The 17212-nt window shown below is 49.9% G+C and overlaps 1 protein-coding gene across 1 annotated transcript in view; it reads left to right on the forward strand.

Annotated features, from left to right (window-relative positions):
* The window catches only part of LOC116954098 (protein phosphatase 1 regulatory subunit 16A-like), a 160271-nt gene that overhangs the window by 83212 nt on the left and 59847 nt on the right, over positions 1-17212 (forward strand). Inside the window, exon 3 of the mRNA XM_032974531.2 lies at positions 506-576. Coding sequence (XP_032830422.2) covers positions 506-576 — 71 coding nt within the window. The remainder of the gene's footprint in view (positions 1-505; positions 577-17212) is intronic.

Raw genomic sequence — 17212 nt, forward strand, 5'->3', positions numbered from 1 at the left:
CCTCAATAGCAATTCAACTCTGCACTCGAGTATCTGTCATATTGCATCAACTTCAGGAGAATTATGTTACAGACACATGGACGGACAGATAGACAGAAATAATACCTGGAAAGATGTTAACTACCTCGCCTGGTATACAGGGGGTTGTGGGTTAAATTTCAACCCTGACGCCTGCTGTATATTTGGAGTTTGCATGTCACTTTCTCCCCGTGGTCCTCCGGTTTTTCCCTCGACATTTAGAATCAACGTCGTGCGTTTAGAGTTATTTTTGGCCGCTATAAATTTCCACGCGACAAGCCACTTCGTTGAGCTTTCATTCGTGGCCAGGTTGCTTCTGAAAAAGTGGGCCTTACCTGGTGAAATACAAACGGTAGTCTTAGTTTGCTGCTTAGGATTATAATGATCATTATTACGAGCGGCACTCGCTTCAACAGTCTGTTCGCGTGCGCGGTGGCTAAGCGGAAGATCCCCCCCCCCCCCCGTGTGTGTGTGCGCGTGTGTGCAGTACGTTCCTTGCTGCGGAGTGGAGTCAGCCCCGACCTGTGTAACGAGGATGGATTAACGGCCCTGCATCAGGTGAGACGGCCTCCCGTGGCGGGGGGGCCCGGGGGGGGGGGGGGGCGAGTGGGGGGGGACTGTGTGAGAGAGGGCGGGGGGGTGGGGGGGCGGCTTAGAGCTGCGGGAACGTCCCACCGAGGAGGTGGAGGGATTAAACCCGCGGGCAGATTGTTGCGTGGCGATTGTTGCCCCCAGCCGTCCTGTGGTGTTGAGCGCATTGACGTTTAATGGACTGCCTCACCTCCGATTAGCCCAGTTGGCTACGTACGGTGCGAAAGAAGCTCAACATACGTACGTAGATTCATGCGTACGTACGTACGTACGATCGACTCCTTTTTTTTAAATCGTCGATTAACAGGCCCTCTTTAAAAACAAAATCTGCCCGGACTTCCTGCCTCCCGAAGGCGGGCAACCTCGTACAGGCCACGCCCAGCATGGCACGGCCAATGTCCTTCACCTCCCGTCCAGCGGCACACGTGGGTAACGGGCGAGGCTTTTATTACGACACGTTTTGCTATCATTAATCCGCTGGGCGGAGTAATGGAACCGAAAGCCAGGAGGCCGGTGACTCAGAGTGCCATATTTGTAGATGCAGACGAAGAACGGAGGTCTGTTCCGAAATATAAATCTTTATATAAGTCATGAGACGTGATGTTTCACAGCAGTTGCACCATAAAGTTTCATCTAGTATTGCTTTTTGCATTGCACAAGGTGGCATACTGTGTATGGAGTGCTCTTGCCAGTAGCATTTGGCAACTCAGCAGCGTTTGCTTAACAAGTCCGACTCAGCTCATGAAACCCGGAATTTCAAAACCGTGGTGGCGCCGTGGGCGGAGGAGGTGGTGCAGTGGAGGGAGGAGGTGGTGCGGTGGGTAGAGGACGTGGCGCAGTTGGGGGGGGGAGAGGTGGTTAGAGAAGGTGGCCCTGTGGGTGGAGGAGTTGTCATGATGAAGGGGGGGGGGAGGTGGCGCGCGGTGGGGCAAGCCGAGTGCGTCGCGGACGTTTCGTCTGCGCCGTCAATACCGCGCGGCACAGTTCGTTAAGAAGCATCGATCGTTGCCGGGGATTTATGCCACGGCCGCGGCGCCGTCGCTCGAGGGCTCCAAGATCCACACGGAGCCACGCGTTGATCTTGCCAGGGATTATGCTGCGACCGGGGGCTCGGAGCGCCGCCGGGTGCCCGCGCCGGCGGCGCTCAGCGGAGAGAATTTTTGCCGACGGCGTGTGTACGAAATACCCGGGAGATGGTTAGGCAATTAATATCGGGAGGCTTGCCGTGAAATGACTGACCGCACGGGGTCGGGAGGCCCGATGTGCCGAGCGGCCAGCAACGAACAGCACCGTTGAATGTGTAAAAGATGAGCGTCCGTTGGTTTCCTGAACTGAGCGAGGTTCTAAGAGAGGAGGAGTGCGAGGCAAGAAGCCGAAAGGGAAGTGATGTGACCTGCAGTGTGGTGAGTGAGTGGGTGGGTGAATGAATGAATGAGTGGGTGTAACAGTGAGTCAGATGTGGGTGGGGTGAGTGAGTGCGTTGTTGTGACCTGCAAGTGTGGGGTTTGTTCAGCACAGTACGGGTGAGGCAAAACAGTCGGTCTGATCGAGAGCGAGTCCTCACCATGGGCAGAGGAATCAATGAGCAAAGTCATGGGGACATTAACCACGGTGGCAATGGCGATGGAGGTTTTGGTCGTTCTGCCGAAGATTAAATGGAAGCAAAGGCCGGGGGAAATGCGCTCCTGCATCAGCCCCCTACGTTTGACGCCTGCCGTCGACGTCCTACTGGACATCTGTGTGAAAAAGAGCTTTGTAGCTCATCGGATTCTTCCGATATAGGTAAATATTCTGATTCCGATTCTGACGTTGTACAAATACCGGGAGATGGAAACAACACAGCGTACGCCGGAGGCGTACGGCGATATCGCGTTCTTCATTGCAAGGCTCGTGGGCCATTGGCAGCCCCTGGTGGCCTTTAGTGCGTCCCCTTACACGTGCGGCCCCCGACAGTACACAACAGTTAAAACGCCCCCCATTATCTCCCAACAATGGTTTCAAATGTAAGGCGGCTCTCACACTGTTGATGTCTTATCGGCGAAAGTGGGCTCGCACCCTCTGAAAATGAGTGGAGACAACTCGTCTAGCCCGTCAGCACCTCCTCCGGCCTCACCAGACACCCAGATTCCTCCAGTGTAATATTCCGATTCTGATTCTGACGTTACCGGGAGATGGAATCAACAACAAAAAAATAATTTTCGGAGACGTACGGCGAAATTGCGGAGAGAGAACGAGGCAGTCGTGATACGCGTGGTGATATCGTGGAGATAGAACGAGGCAGTCGTGATACGCGTGGTGATATCATGGAGATAGAACGAGGCAGTCGTGATACGCATGGTGATATCGTGGAGATAGAACGAGGCAGTCGTGATACGTGTGGTGATATCGTGGAGAGAGAACGAGGCAGTCTTGATACGCGTGGTGATATCGTGGAGATAGAACGAGGGAGTCGTGATACGCGTGGTGATAGCGTGGAGATAGAACGAGGCAGTCGTGATACGCGTGGTGATATCGTGGAGATAGAACGAGGCAGTCGTGATACGCGTGGTGATAGCGTGGAGAGAGAACGAGGCAGTCGTGATACGCGTGGTGATATCGTGGAGATAGAATGAGGGAGTCGTGATACGCGTGGTGATATCGTGGAGATAGAACGAGGCAGTCGTGATACGCGTGGTGATATCGTGGAGAGAGAACGAGGCAGTCGTGATACGCGTAGTGATATCGTGGAGAGGAAACGAGGCAGTCGTGATACGCGTGGTGATAGCGTGGAGAGAGAACGAGGCAGTCGTGATACGCGTGGTGATATCGTGGAGATAGAATGCTGGAGTTCCGAGCGCGGAGAGGTTTTGCCTGCGGCTGTGGAAGAGACAGCCGTGAGCGACTTGTTCGGGGGGGAAAAGAAAACAACAAAAAACGCGACGCGTGACGTTCTCCTGCCGATTGCAATCTAAATGCTATTTACATTATTTTAGTTTGTAATGAGAATCTCAGGAATAATTTCACATTTTCGCACCCGCTTGGATGGCTCCCGACAGTTCATTTCCATACCGCGCCGAGGCGTTATTATTAGTCTAAGCGTGATGTGTTGTAATAAATCAAATTCGCAGATAATATCCTGGACATAGCGGCCGCCGCTTGCCTTAAGACATTAATAACCTTCATGAGAGCACGCGCCTCACTTTACTAGAATTAGAATTCGGGCCAAAATGACCTTACTCTTGATTATTTCCGAAAATACACATTCCCTTAAACGCATCGGCGCCGGTTTTCAGCCGTGTTTTTCGCGCTCGCTCTATTGCTCGCTCTATCGCTCGCTCGCACTGCAATATTTGAACGCATGGCGCAGCGTCGCGTAAACGACCGTCAACGTTTCTCCGTCGCGGCTGATTAGCAGCGTCTGCACCCTTGTTCACCACCCCGGCCATTTCCCGACGCGGTCACGCCTTTCTTGAGTCTCCTGCGTAGCATTCGGCCACTCCTGAAGCGCGGTGAAGCATCGGGGCGCCACGGTGGCGAGATGTTAACTACCTCGCCTGGTATGCAGGAGATCGTGGGTTCGATCCCGGCCCAGACGTCTGCTGTGTATTTAGAGTTTGCGTGTCTCTTTCTATGGTCGTGTAAATCCGTCTCCAGATTCTCCGGTTTTTCCTTCCACAGTCAGTGTTTGGCTGCTATTAAAAAATAAATTCACGCGATAAGCCACTTCGTTTGAGCTATCATTTGTGGCCAGGTCACTTCTGAAAAAGAGCTGTATAGCTCAGTGGGCCTTACCTGGTAAAATAAAAAAAGTTTTAGTTTAGTTTTCCCCACGATGTTTGTAAAGAAGTTTGCACTTTGATTTTGTCCAGTAGCCTATCTATGCACGACGTAGCTTCACAGTGGCTTTCTAATATCGGAAGGAAGATCGTTCCAGACGGCCGCAGAAGCGCATCTGAAAGCGCCGCGCGATGCGGTGACCGCCGTCTTTGTTCGACGGCCAACTGAAAGCAGCTGCTGCCGCTGCCGCTGCGAGGATAACACTGGAGTTACAACGCGGACGTTGTAATCTATTGAGCGGCAATCCTTAAGCAGCAAGCCATTGTTGCTTCCGTCCAAGAATGTAAGGCCAAAGGTAGATTTATTTTTAGCAATCGCGCCGCCGACGTAACCGCATTTGTCACCATCGCTATCGTCAGGCAGGGCCCCTTGATGACTAAAGCACGACCCGTCCCATCGCGTCTCGTCTCCGCTCCCCGAGGTTGTCTTGTTTTTAGCGCGAGACCGCCTGCCTCCCTTGACTGCCGCTCGCTCCATCAACAGTTTTGTTCATCGATTTTATTTTTTGCCGACCCTTCCGGCGGCGTTGAGCTCGCCGCTGTTTTTTTTTTGCACCGCGAAATGTACAGGTGACTAAATAAATAAATCAGCAGCCAGCGGAATCAGCTGGATAAATAAATTAAACACCGAGTGTGATTCGCATCTCGGTGGCATTGATGATAAACTCGTGTTTTGTCCACAAAACTAATTGGTGAATAAATCCTAAATCCCTTTGCCGCAAGAGAAGTAATGGACTCTGATCTCGTTTTGTACAAAGTATTTTCTTCAGTTGATAAAAGTCAATAACAGACAGTCATTGGACAGGAAAGCATGGCTTTGTAAACCAAAAATCTACTCCGGGCCATTATCATCATCAACAAAACTCCGACATGTAATTCACGAATATTAATACAGAAGTAGGGATAATAAAGGAGCGGATTCACTTTGTAGGATGACCATCGCGGAGATGGAACAATGAGATCGGCCCGTTGTGCGGGAATGAGATGGATCATCGCATCCCAGGACTGGAGCAATAAGATCGGAGCAATGAGATCGGAGCAATGTGATTGGAGCAATGAGATCGGAGCAATGTGATTGGAGCAATGAGATCGGAGCAATGAGATCGGAGAAATACGATCTGAGAAATATGATCGGAGAAATTAGATCGGCTTGCGTTCGGGGAGTGAGATGTACTGTCGTATCGCAGGACTTTTGAGAGCTGACGATGGATGACGTGGGGCTGCATTTATCGTGGCTGTCAAGCCGTCGCCGTCTCCCTCGCTCTCACGATGCAACGGACGATGTCGCCCCGCTGAATGCGCTCGCCGATTTCATCGCCCCGCCCTCGCGTTGGACGCCCTCTTGGGCGTGCTTCCTCCTTGGCCGCCCCTCCAAAGTTCGTCTCGGAACGCTGGCCATCGTCCCCCTGTCAGTGGCGGGTCTGGCCCAAGCCCGCTTTACGTTTTTGAACGGATCTCCTGTGCCCCACGTGTGCCCCCCCCCCCCCCCCTTTCATGTCTCTCAGTGCAGATCCGAAGCGTGGACTTCCACCGTGCTCTGTGTGCACGTTTCTACTCGCGTTCCAATCGCGGCATCCAACGTTCCATTTTTCTGAGTTTCGTTTCATTTTGCTGACTTTTATTTTTCTCTGACTTTTATTTTTCTATACATTTTGCCCTGGGGGCCCCACCTTTGCAGCCTTATTTATCTTCTGTCGTTTACCGTAATTCATCCCCGTTGGCTGCTATCGTCGTCGTCATCATCGTCGGCCATGGTCAAAACCGCTGCTGAATGAAGGCCTCCTAAAGCCCGTCGTGAACCACCCACAATGCTCCTGCGATGTAACAGCACGCATCATTCCCCAGCGCACCCAACCTTCCGATTCGCGACCTGCGGCGGACCCATTTGTACCGTCGGGTGACCGGGGGGCGTAGGTGGGGTGGGGGGGTTTTTGGTAAGGAGGAGGGGGGGGGGGGGGGGTGCGTGGCGGGTGGTGGGGCGGATTTAAGACCGGTGGGCTGAAGCGACAAACCTCACCGGCTTTGTCGGGTGGTGGAGGGTTAGGACACAACGTTCATACTTCCGTGATCTCACCCAAAAACCTTGATTATGAATGATATCGGCCACGTGTTAAAGCCGTTTCGACACGGCTTGCGTGGGGAGCCGGCGCCCTCCGCGTCGCCAGCGAGCACCGTCGCATGCGCGCGTGTGTCCGGCGTGGCGCGTCGCTCGGCCGCGAGGGAAATCACAAAACGTCGGCCGCCCCCCCCCCCCTCCCCCCTCCCCTCGCCTTCCAGATTAAATAAATACGTAGCTATAAATAAATATAAAAAAAAAAATAACCGCGCAGCCTTGCTGCATTGCTCAGATACCCACTATCGGCCTTTCAAAGAAAAAAAATGCGGTCTTTGTAACGAGAAAAGGGCATATTGTTTTTTTTTTGCTGTCTGCGGGAGGAGATTAACCGCCGACAAGGTAATTTGTGAATCGCCAAAGGCTAACGCGTCGCGGTTACACCTTCAAAACCTTACGGTAATTAGGTACGGCAACTACTTTTAATTTAACGACTTACGGGGGGGGGTGGGGCGAGAAATTAATTTTTGCTCATTCGAGGGGAGTGGTGAGTGCCGCTCTGTCAGAAGGCCGGCGGGTTTTTTCCACTTCCACCTCCCCTACTACCCTGTAAATGAACCCCTGATAGAAAAACATTTTGTCACGTTCTCATTTGCATATGCGTTTTATTTAGAGTGCTAAGCCTTTTAATGTCGAATTACAAAATGAAAGTGCCCTCCGGAGCAAACTCCAAAAACTTCTGCTCCACTCCACAAGGCTGTGTGTGTGTGTGTGCACGCACGCGTCCGTACGTTGAACTTCTCTCGTGCCGCACGTTGGCCAACGCGTGCTAATCGGAGGTGCGTTGGGGGGAATAATTGAGAGTTGATGGGAAAGCACACTTGGAGTGGGTTATTTTCTATATTTGTTTTATATTACTCTCACAAAAAAGACGGGTGAAAGACGAACAGTGCGGATAATAAACCGTCAAGGTAAAAAGGTGATGCAGGTGAGGTTGGAAACCCCAGAGGGCTTACATGCTACCCCCCATCGGGCTGATCCGTAGGCTATGTTTGAAATTGTTGAGGGATGATGATGATATTTTGGCAGTGTTAAGATAGGAATCCCAGAGTCCGTCCCTTTGTTTGTGTAGTGAGTCATTCAGAGACACTATTTAGGTCGCAGCAACGTTTATTATACACTTTACGCAACACCGTTACACACGGGACTAAATACATCTATTCTCACTCTTGTTACGCATATGACCACAATACACTTATTTCTCTCGCATATGAGATAACTACAATCGGGTCAGAGCAGCCAACGAGCTGCCTGACCCACAATGTCGAAGACGGGGACGAAGACGTAGCACTTGGGTTACACTTCACCTGCAGACAGCCCGGATCTGTGATCGGGGCCTCCCTTTTATCCCTCTCGGCGCGGCCTGGCTCCACCCTCGGCCGCGCCCTCCGTCCAGAATGTTCCCGACGGTTCCAGGCAACACCGCGGCTGTTCCCTCTCTTGCTCAGCCCTTAACCACGCCTCTTTCAGGAACTCTCTATGCCACCTCGTTCACCGTTGGCTCACATTAATTACTTTCCTTCCCATTAATTACTTTCCTTCCCTTCATCAGTGGAGTGTCTTTTTGCCTGACGATGCCTTGAGGCATTTAGTGGAAGGCGTCTTGCAAAAATAAAGGTAATTATTATTCAACTTTTAGCTATTGCAGTTCCAGGTTTTTTTTATGTGACGTAACGAATTGCAAACGCTAAATCGAAGCTCAAAAAAACTAACGAAACGACTTTTTTTTATTTTCGGCACGTAACCGGCAGTTGTACCACGGGTGCACAGTGATGCCCTGGCTGTAATTATGAGCTCGCCCGTTGGCTCTGTACGTATGTCGAACTTCTTTCGCACCATACCTGCTAATTTGGTGGTGCGGTATTTATTTAGGCAGGAAGAGCCCGATGAGCTATTAGGAGGGCCTGCAACGAAGGTGCAGATTAACACGTAGTAGTAATGGGGCTTTCGCGACCCTTAATAGAGGTTTTTTTTGGGGGTGGATTGTGTAAATATAAATGTGTCTATAAACCCGCCGCCACCCGACAATTCTGGCTATTGCCTGATGATGCTGGTTGTAAATTACCGGCGAAACGTCACGGTACTCCAATTGTAAATGTTGTAGTGGGTTTACTCTCCAACACACCGGCGTGCTGAACTAATAACAAATTCATATTCTTTGGGTCTTTCGGTAAAGTCACGTAAATAGGTTCAAAGAAAAGAACCAAAAAATTACAAAAAGCTACGACGTTTCGATGGCAACGCAAGCGGTCGTCATCAGGAAGAAAAAAGAGAGGAAAGCTGCTGAGGCAGAGACAGTTTTAAAGGTTTAAAATGGGTGTAGCCCAAGGGTCATAAACGAAGTGGGCGGGGCTAGTTATGTTAATGCGAGAAATTAGATCGGAGGGGAACCTCCACGACGAGGGTGCGGAAGTGGCTATAATAACAAATTGGCACGTTTTGTTTACGTGACAAACTTACTAATTGGCTGTGTTGGGTGGTGGCCGGTTTTAATGACACATTTATATTTACGCAATCTTAACCCAAAAAAAAAACCTCTATAACGGTACAGATGTTACATGGTACAGAGATCCCAGGTTACAATCTTAGTCACAATCATGATTCCTTACAATCACGGCCATCTCAGTCACGTAGTGGGCTTGGGCAGGATGGGATCACTCGTCGTGATGATGGCCCAGTGACTGACCGGTAGTCAAAAGGAGTGCGAGCAAGAGGGAGAGAGAGAGAGCGAGAGCCAGAGAGAGAGAACGAGAGTCAGAGCGAGAGAGAGAGAGAGAGCCAGAGGGAGAGAACGAGAGACAGAGAGAACGAGAGCCAGAGAGAGAGAATGAGAGACAGAGAGAGCGAGAGTCAGATCGAGAGAGCGAGCAAGAGCCATAGAGCGAGCAAGCTAGAGACAGAGCGAGAGAGCCAGAGAGAGAGAACGAGAGCCAGAGACAGAGTGAGAGTCAGAGCGACAGAGCGAGCAAGAGAGAGAGAGAGCCAGAGAGCGAGCAAGATAGAGACAGAGAGACAGAGAGAGAGCCAGAGAGAGAGAACGAGAGCCAGAGACAGAGAGAGTGAGAGTCAGAGCGAGAGAGCAAGAGTCAGAGCGACAGAGCTAGCAAGAGAGAGAGAGCCAGAGAGCGAGCAAGCTAGAGACAGAGTGAGAGAGCCAGAGAGAGAGAACGAGAGCCAGAGACAGAGAGAGTGAGAGTCAGAGCGAGAGAGCAATAGTCAGAGCGACAGAGCTAGCAAGAGAGAGAGACAGAGAGCGAGCAAGCTAGAGACAGAGAGAGAGCCAGAGAGAGAGAACGAGAGCCAGAGACAGAGTGAGAGTCAGAGCGACAGAGCGAGCAAGAGAGAGAGAGAGCCAGAGAGCGAGCAAGATAGAGACAGAGAGAGAGCCAGAGAGAGAGAACGAGAGCCAGAGACAGAGAGAGTGAGAGTCAGAGCGAGAGAGCAAGAGTCAGAGCGACAGAGCTAGCAAGAGAGAGAGAGCCAGAGAGCGAGCAAGCTAGAGACAGAGTGAGAGAGCCAGAGAGAGAGAACGAGAGCCAGAGACAGAGTGAGAGTCAGAGCGACAGAGCGAGCAAGAGAGAGAGAGAGCCAGAGAGCGAGCAAGATAGAGACAGAGAGACAGAGAGAGAGCCAGAGAGAGAGAACGAGAGCCAGAGACAGAGAGAGTGAGAGTCAGAGCGAGAGAGCAAGAGTCAGAGCGACAGAGCTAGCAAGAGAGAGAGAGCCAGAGAGCGAGCAAGCTAGAGACAGAGTGAGAGAGCCAGAGAGAGAGAACGAGAGCCAGAGACAGAGAGAGTGAGAGTCAGAGCGAGAGAGCAAGAGTCAGAGCGACAGAGCTAGCAAGAGAGAGAGAGAGAGCCAGAGAGCGAGCAAGCTAGAGACAGAGAGATAGAGCCAGAGACAAAGTGAGTCAGAGCGACAAAGCGAGCAAGAGAGAGCCAGAGAGCGAGCAAGATAGAGACAGAGAGAGAGCCAGAGAGAGAACGAGAGAAAGACAGAGAGCACGTGAGCGAGCGCCCGAGAGGGTCGCAGCGTGTGGGCGGCGCGATGAGATCGGCTCGTGCGCGGCAGTGAGATGGATCGCGGCGTCACAGGACCGTGACGGACGGCAACGGCTTGGGGAGGGAGGCCTTCAGCGGGCAGTTGGTTGATCATGGCTGACGACGATGATGACGATGAAGATTTATGAACGATGGTGAACGTGCACCCAAATATCCAGAACGTTATTTTACAGAGTACATTTGACATCAATGAATGCATCTCGGAGCACGGTGCAGAAAAGAATACACGTCTGACTTTAAAAATTACCGCGGTTCCCCCCATGGAAATGAAGCCCCTGTTTATTGGTCGAAAGCCAAGAGCATTTGAATGCCCGAGCGCCATATGGTGCGGTATTCCTCGTGGAATTTAGTTAAGATTCATCGATCATTTACATTTTTACTTGTATAGTGGCCTGAAAACTAAATCTCATGTATTCTGTGAAAAGTCGATGACATGTACTTTTTAAAAATGCAAGTAATTAATCCCAAAAAACTTTGTCTCAAATGTGTTTTTTGTTGTTTTGGGTCATTGTCTGGATTGTCACAAGTCCATGGACCCTCTCGCTTAAGTCAAACCCTCCCTTATCAGCCATCAACCACTCCCCAGCTCCACCCATGACCCCGCGTTCTTGCTGCGATTGCAGACTCCAGCTCAGGCCCTTCCCACGACAGTTAAACATAACGAACCCCAATAAAGCTGAAACTGCAGGGCAGCCCAACCTTCAAACAAGGTGAGGTAACACTCATCACTCAACTGACCCTCCAATACCAATACCTGCTATTCGCACACTAAGTGATGGTGACATCGCCACGTTGCCTGTGCCAGGCCAGGTGCCACCTTGAGGCCACGTGAAGTGTCGAAGGCTGGCTGACAGGAGGTCACGGGACAGACCCAGCAGGTGCCGTGGGCTGACTCACTGAGATCACTGGGCAGATGCATCAGCTGTGCCCCACTGCTTTGCCGGCTTGCTGTATTTTAACTGCCCGGCGCTCCGCTCATTGTTGTGAGCGTCACTCCTCGGCCCTCCGTTGTTGTTGGAGGGCGACTGTCTCCAACTGACCAGTAGCGGTGTCCTTCACGAGCCTCCTCCACCCCGAGACTCGCACTCACTAGTAAGCACTCGCCTCTAACCAGATATTTCACACTCACCAGCCAGACCCCCACCACTCAGCTGACACTCACGACTTTGCGCACTTTCACCAGTTCCCAAACATTCAAACTCACCAGTTAGAAAACACTCACCAGACAGTCACCAATCACCTGATACTTACACTGACAAAATCACCAGACACTCGCAGGAAGTGACGTCACTTCAATGGCATCACTTATGTGCTTTTCCCGCCAAAATTGTCATCACATGACACCGTTTTGACAACGCGGAACGTGCTTTGGCTTAAATCCAAAAAAATATTACGATGTTTACTTTAAAATAATTGCTTTACAAATAGCGCTTTTGTTTATTACTTGGATTACGAATTCTGCAAATCATTTTTATTATTATTATTAACGTTTTACAATCTTCTGCGATAATATAACACCAAGAGGTATGCAAATTTCATTAATTAAAATTTCGATTTAAAGCTTTCGTGACTGCAAGGATTCATCTTCTTTGGTTCTTTCGGTAAAGTCACCACGTAGAATGAGAATAAAAGAATAAATTGATAAAATAAAATAACACAATAATATTCTCACGACGTTTCGGCCACAACACAAGCGGCCTTCATCAGGTGAAGGGGACGAGACTGTCTGGTAGGACAGCGCTGGAGTGAGAAAGCCTCGCTGAGATCACGACCTTTAAGAGATGCCGCGACTCTTAAGGCGCTTTGTTTCTTCTCACACAGCTTAAAGGTCGTGATCTCAGCGTGGCTTTCTCACTCCAGCGCTGTCCTCCAGACAGTCTCGTCCCCTTCACCTGATGAAGGCCGCTTGTGTTGTGGCCGAAACGTCGTGAGAATATTATTGTGTTATTTTATTTTATCAATTTATTATGTTATTCTCATTCTACGTGACCTTACCGAAAGAACCAAAGCAGATGCATTAATTTAAGTCCGAAAATAGGGGAAAACATCCTAAATCGGGCCTGAAAATCCCAACACCCCCAAAGAATAAATTCCGAAGCGCGTCTCTCATGCGCGCACACTACACTCTGCGATGAGGTTGATTGCTTTAATTGGATGTTCCAAATTTACACAACGCAGAACGCGGGGAGAGAGATGTAGCCTCTCGCGGGGAGGGTGCCGAAGCAAGCGGAGGCGCCAACGGCATTGATGACGGCACGGACACCGTCGATGGTGGCACCAACGCCATCGCCTCGGCGCTGTCACAGAGGCGACAGTGTTCGCGCCTCCGCGTGTAATCGCGAGCGCGCTGTGGGGTTGGGAGTGCAAAGGTCATGTGGGCTCATCCGGGGACCCTCGGCACAAATGATTTATTTTAACTCGTACAGCATTCCCTCATTATGTGATCTGTTTCGGAGATGCAAGTAAATAGCAAATTTCGCGGAGAATGACATTGGCTTAAGAAAAGCTATATTTTTAATGAATTACCTTGAATGCGAAAAAAATTGCTCTCAAATACGTGAAAATTACCTCACCAATTGATCTCATTACTTTCTCTATCGCTCTCTCGATGCATTGATCGAGATGCGATTTGCGGAGAGCCAAAATCGCGGATATCGGAAGTTCGTGAACAGCGAGGGAATGCTGCAGATGTGTTGGCCGCCACGTCCACCACCTCCACCCGCCCCCACCTCCGATGGGGAAAATTTGTCACGTTTTTTTCATTTGTGTTTTACAAACTCCTCGTGAAATGAAAAAAGGATGTAGTGACACGACAGAAGAGGTTCGCACAACGGAGGTGTATCGGGATGCCATGAGAGGCGTCGGATACGTGGACGCGTACAAATGTGGAATAGCCGTTGACAGTGCCACACGGATGCGTGGACGAGAGGAATGAGCGATACAGAGGGCACAGGTGCGTGGGTGGGGAGGTGAGAGAGGTGTAAGATGGAGGTGCGGTGGAACGCGGTGCGATGACACGCGAATGTTGACGGAACCGGCGGACATTCGGCACACGCCGATGCCCCTCTCGGGGTCCCTGAGCTTTTGCCGAGTCCTGCTCACGCGTAGCGCCACCACTGTGAGAGCGAACTGGCCGCGCTGAGACGTGCGGTGTAGCGAGCAATTGATAAATAATTGTGGTCTCATAAATGCTCTTTCATAAGCGCCCGCTGATGGTAATGAGTATCTGTGACGGTGGCGATTACGCTGATGGAAAAATCAATGGTGGTGGTGGTAGTTTTAATTAATTTAAGATCTGCTTCGGAGCACTGCCGCCTCCCGAAAATGGGTCATCACCCAAGACATTAGATTACGATGCGGCTTATCGTTCAGTCAGAGGGCAGTGTTTGTTAATGACGAAGGTTGGTCGGGAGTGTTTAAATCATGCGATTTTGCAGCCGCTTCTCCATTCCTTCTCTTCTCACCGGCGGCCGTTAACCCTTTCCCGTTCAGCGAGACGTCTGCAAGTGGCAGGGTGGGCGGGTGTCCCCGTTCACCGATGATTCTGGGGAACACGCGAGCGGCTCGGCGTCAATTTCATTGAGAGAGGTGCCGTTGTTTTTAAAGACGTTGTTGCTCACCGCGGAGAACTGTAGCGACAAAACCGCGACTCGACGATAGCTGGCACCAAGCTGTCTCAAGTTTAATTCGCAGGAGGCTTTCGCGACCAACATTATCCATGATAGAGGTTTTTTTTTGGGTTAGATCGCGCAAGTATAAATGTTTTGATTTAAAGCTTTCGTGACTGCAGTAATTCATATTCTTAGCTCTTTCGGTAAAGTCACGTTGAAGGGAAACAATAAAATATATATATAAAACAATGAAAAATTCTCACGACGTTTCGACCATAACACAAACGGTCGTCATCAGAGTTGGCTGTTGCCTGATGACGACCGTTTGTGTTATGGTCGAAACGTCGTGAGAATTTTTATTGTTTTATATATATTTTATTATTTTATTGTTTCCCTTCAACGTGACTTTACCCGGCGCAGGCAATTAGTAGGATTTGTCACGTAAATAAAACATGCCAATTCAGCCTCATCGGGCGACAGCCAGAGTTGGCTGTTGCCTGCTGATGCTGGTTGTTACACACGCCCTCCCGCATGGCCTTGTGGGAGCCTCGGTGCGTCTTCCAACCTGAAGACGAACGACGATGTAACACGTGCGTCATCGCAAAGGGAAAGGGTTAAGAACCCTTCGACGATTCCTCCGACAGATTATTTCGGTTCTCATTGTCTAGGCCCATTGGTTCGCAACCTTTCTTTGAGCCACGGTTTTTCGTAAACCACTGAAGATTAATTTGTCACCACCATGCACCGATGAAACCTATATATATTTAAAAAAAAATTGAAATCGCAATGTCTGCAACAGTTCCATGGACTACTTCCGACGGCCGTGTGGACCACAGAATGGGAACCACTGCCCATCATCCCTCTGAGGTCACCTGGTACGCAGGAAGTCGTGGGTTTGATCCCGACCCCTTGACGCCTGCTCTATATTTGGAGTTTGCGTGGCTCTCTCCCCCTGGTCACGTGGATTTTTCTCCGGGTCCTCCGGTTTCTTCCCTCCGCATTTAGAAACATGCGTTTAGAGTATCTTGCTGACTTGATTCGAAGCTTTCGTGACTGCAAGAATTACTCTTTGTTTTTTTCGGTAAAGTCACGTATAAAAAAATATATAGTTATTTGTTATTTTTTATTTATACGTGACTTTACCGAAAAAAAACAAAGAGTAATTCTTGCAGTCACGAAAGCTTCGAATGAAGTCTGAACCACCTCTACGGGGAGGTATGAGGTCTGTGTCTTTGTGTTGTCTCTGCTTGTGCATCTGCCTTTGTGTCTTGGCTTGGATTTGTGTCTCTGTGCTGTCTCTGCCTGTGTGTGGGCCTTGGTGTTTCCGAGTGTGTGCTGCCGCGCCCCCTTTGCTCCATGCATACCTCATGCTAATTTGTCCCATTGTCTCTCAGCCTCACCTTCTCTGCCTATTTAAGGCGACTTCACTGTGTGCGTGTCTGTGCTGGTTCACTCTACTTGGATGTCTATGTGTGTGTGCGCGGTCTGTATTTTAAATTTCATACTTAACTTGCAATTTAACAATCTTTGAAATAGCGTAATCAACCAGACTATGCGTTAATTGTGTTTTGACCGACCGTCTGTGTTGCTTTATATGGTTTCCAAATTTTGCTAAACCCTGATTGTTTGGTATGCTTCTCTCTCTGTTGTACCCTGTTGTATCTGTGTTAGTTCCCCCCTACTTGGGTGTCTGTATATACATCTGGGGTTATGTGTTTCCTCTCTATCGTAAATTTAGCTCTTCTGTACCTGATGATGGCTGCTTGTGTTGCAACCGAAACTTCGTACGCTATTGTTATTTTATTATTTTTTTATTTATACGTGACTTTACCGAAAAAAACTAAAAGTGTCTCGCTGCTATAAATTTCCACATGATGATAAGCCACTTCATTGGGCTATCATTTGTGGCCAGGTCACTTCTGAAAAAGAGCTACATAGCTCAGTGGGCCTTACCTGGTAAAATAAAAAAAAATAAACATGTTTTTCGCTTAGTTTTAGAATACCGCATCATGGGGAAGTCACTGGTGGATGTGCTATGGATAAACTCGGTGGGCCATAGGAACGTGGAATTTCCACCACTTTTTCAGGGCTGTGAATGAGATGATGAGCAGCGAGCGTGTCGATGCTGATTTGAGGAGGAAACCACTTACACTCTCGATTTAAAGCTTTCGTGACTGCAAGGATTCATCTTCTTTGGTTCTTTCGGTAAAGTCACGTAGAATGAGAATAAAATAATAAAATAACACAATAAAATTCTCACGACGTTTCGGCCACAACGCAAGCGGCCATCTTCAGGTGGAAGGTACAGACCTTCCACTTCACTACCTTTCACCTGAAGACGGCCGCTTGCGTTGTGGCCGAAACGTCGTGAGAATTTTATTGTGTTATTTTATTATTTTATTCTCATTCTACGTGACTTTACCGAAAGAACCAAAGAAGACACTTACACTCTTTTTGTGAACCAATGCGTTGAGAGAAATCTTAGTGGGGGTGCGCTCCTTTGACTTGAGAGTGACGGTGACAAAAGCGGTAAACTGCTGCCCCAAGAGGGGGACATCTGCGTTCAGGAGCCGACAGATGGTCCATCATCGGTGGTGGATATTTTTAGCGCACACACACACACACACGGTCGCATGCACAGGCACACACGCACGCACGCGCGCACCCCTCATATACAAACATACACGTCTGGCACATGAACGCACACGGCTATACAAATATGTGCAGATATGAAATTACAAATATCCCCCCCCCCCCACCGTTCCTCCCTGTAGCTTACATAGACTGTTGGGGGCGAGTGCTGTTAGCGAGCACCTATGAAGGCCGGCACGGCACGCCAATGAGACGGAGCTGTCGCAGACGCCGCGCCCGGCCGCCTTCAACGGCGTGGCAGAGTTAGGCATGGTAACGGAACGGGGAGCGCCCCACCGAGGGGACGGAGCGGTGCCGGGTGGATTTCTACGTCGCAGGATCGGGAGGTAGTTGTCAGCGGCTTGGGGAGGC

Source organism: Petromyzon marinus, chromosome 54 (assembly GCF_048934315.1).
Source record: "Petromyzon marinus isolate PM22_M1 ecotype Great Lakes invasive population chromosome 54, UKy_Petmar_22M1.pri1.0, whole genome shotgun sequence".
Taxonomy (NCBI): domain Eukaryota; kingdom Metazoa; phylum Chordata; class Hyperoartia; order Petromyzontiformes; family Petromyzontidae; genus Petromyzon; species Petromyzon marinus.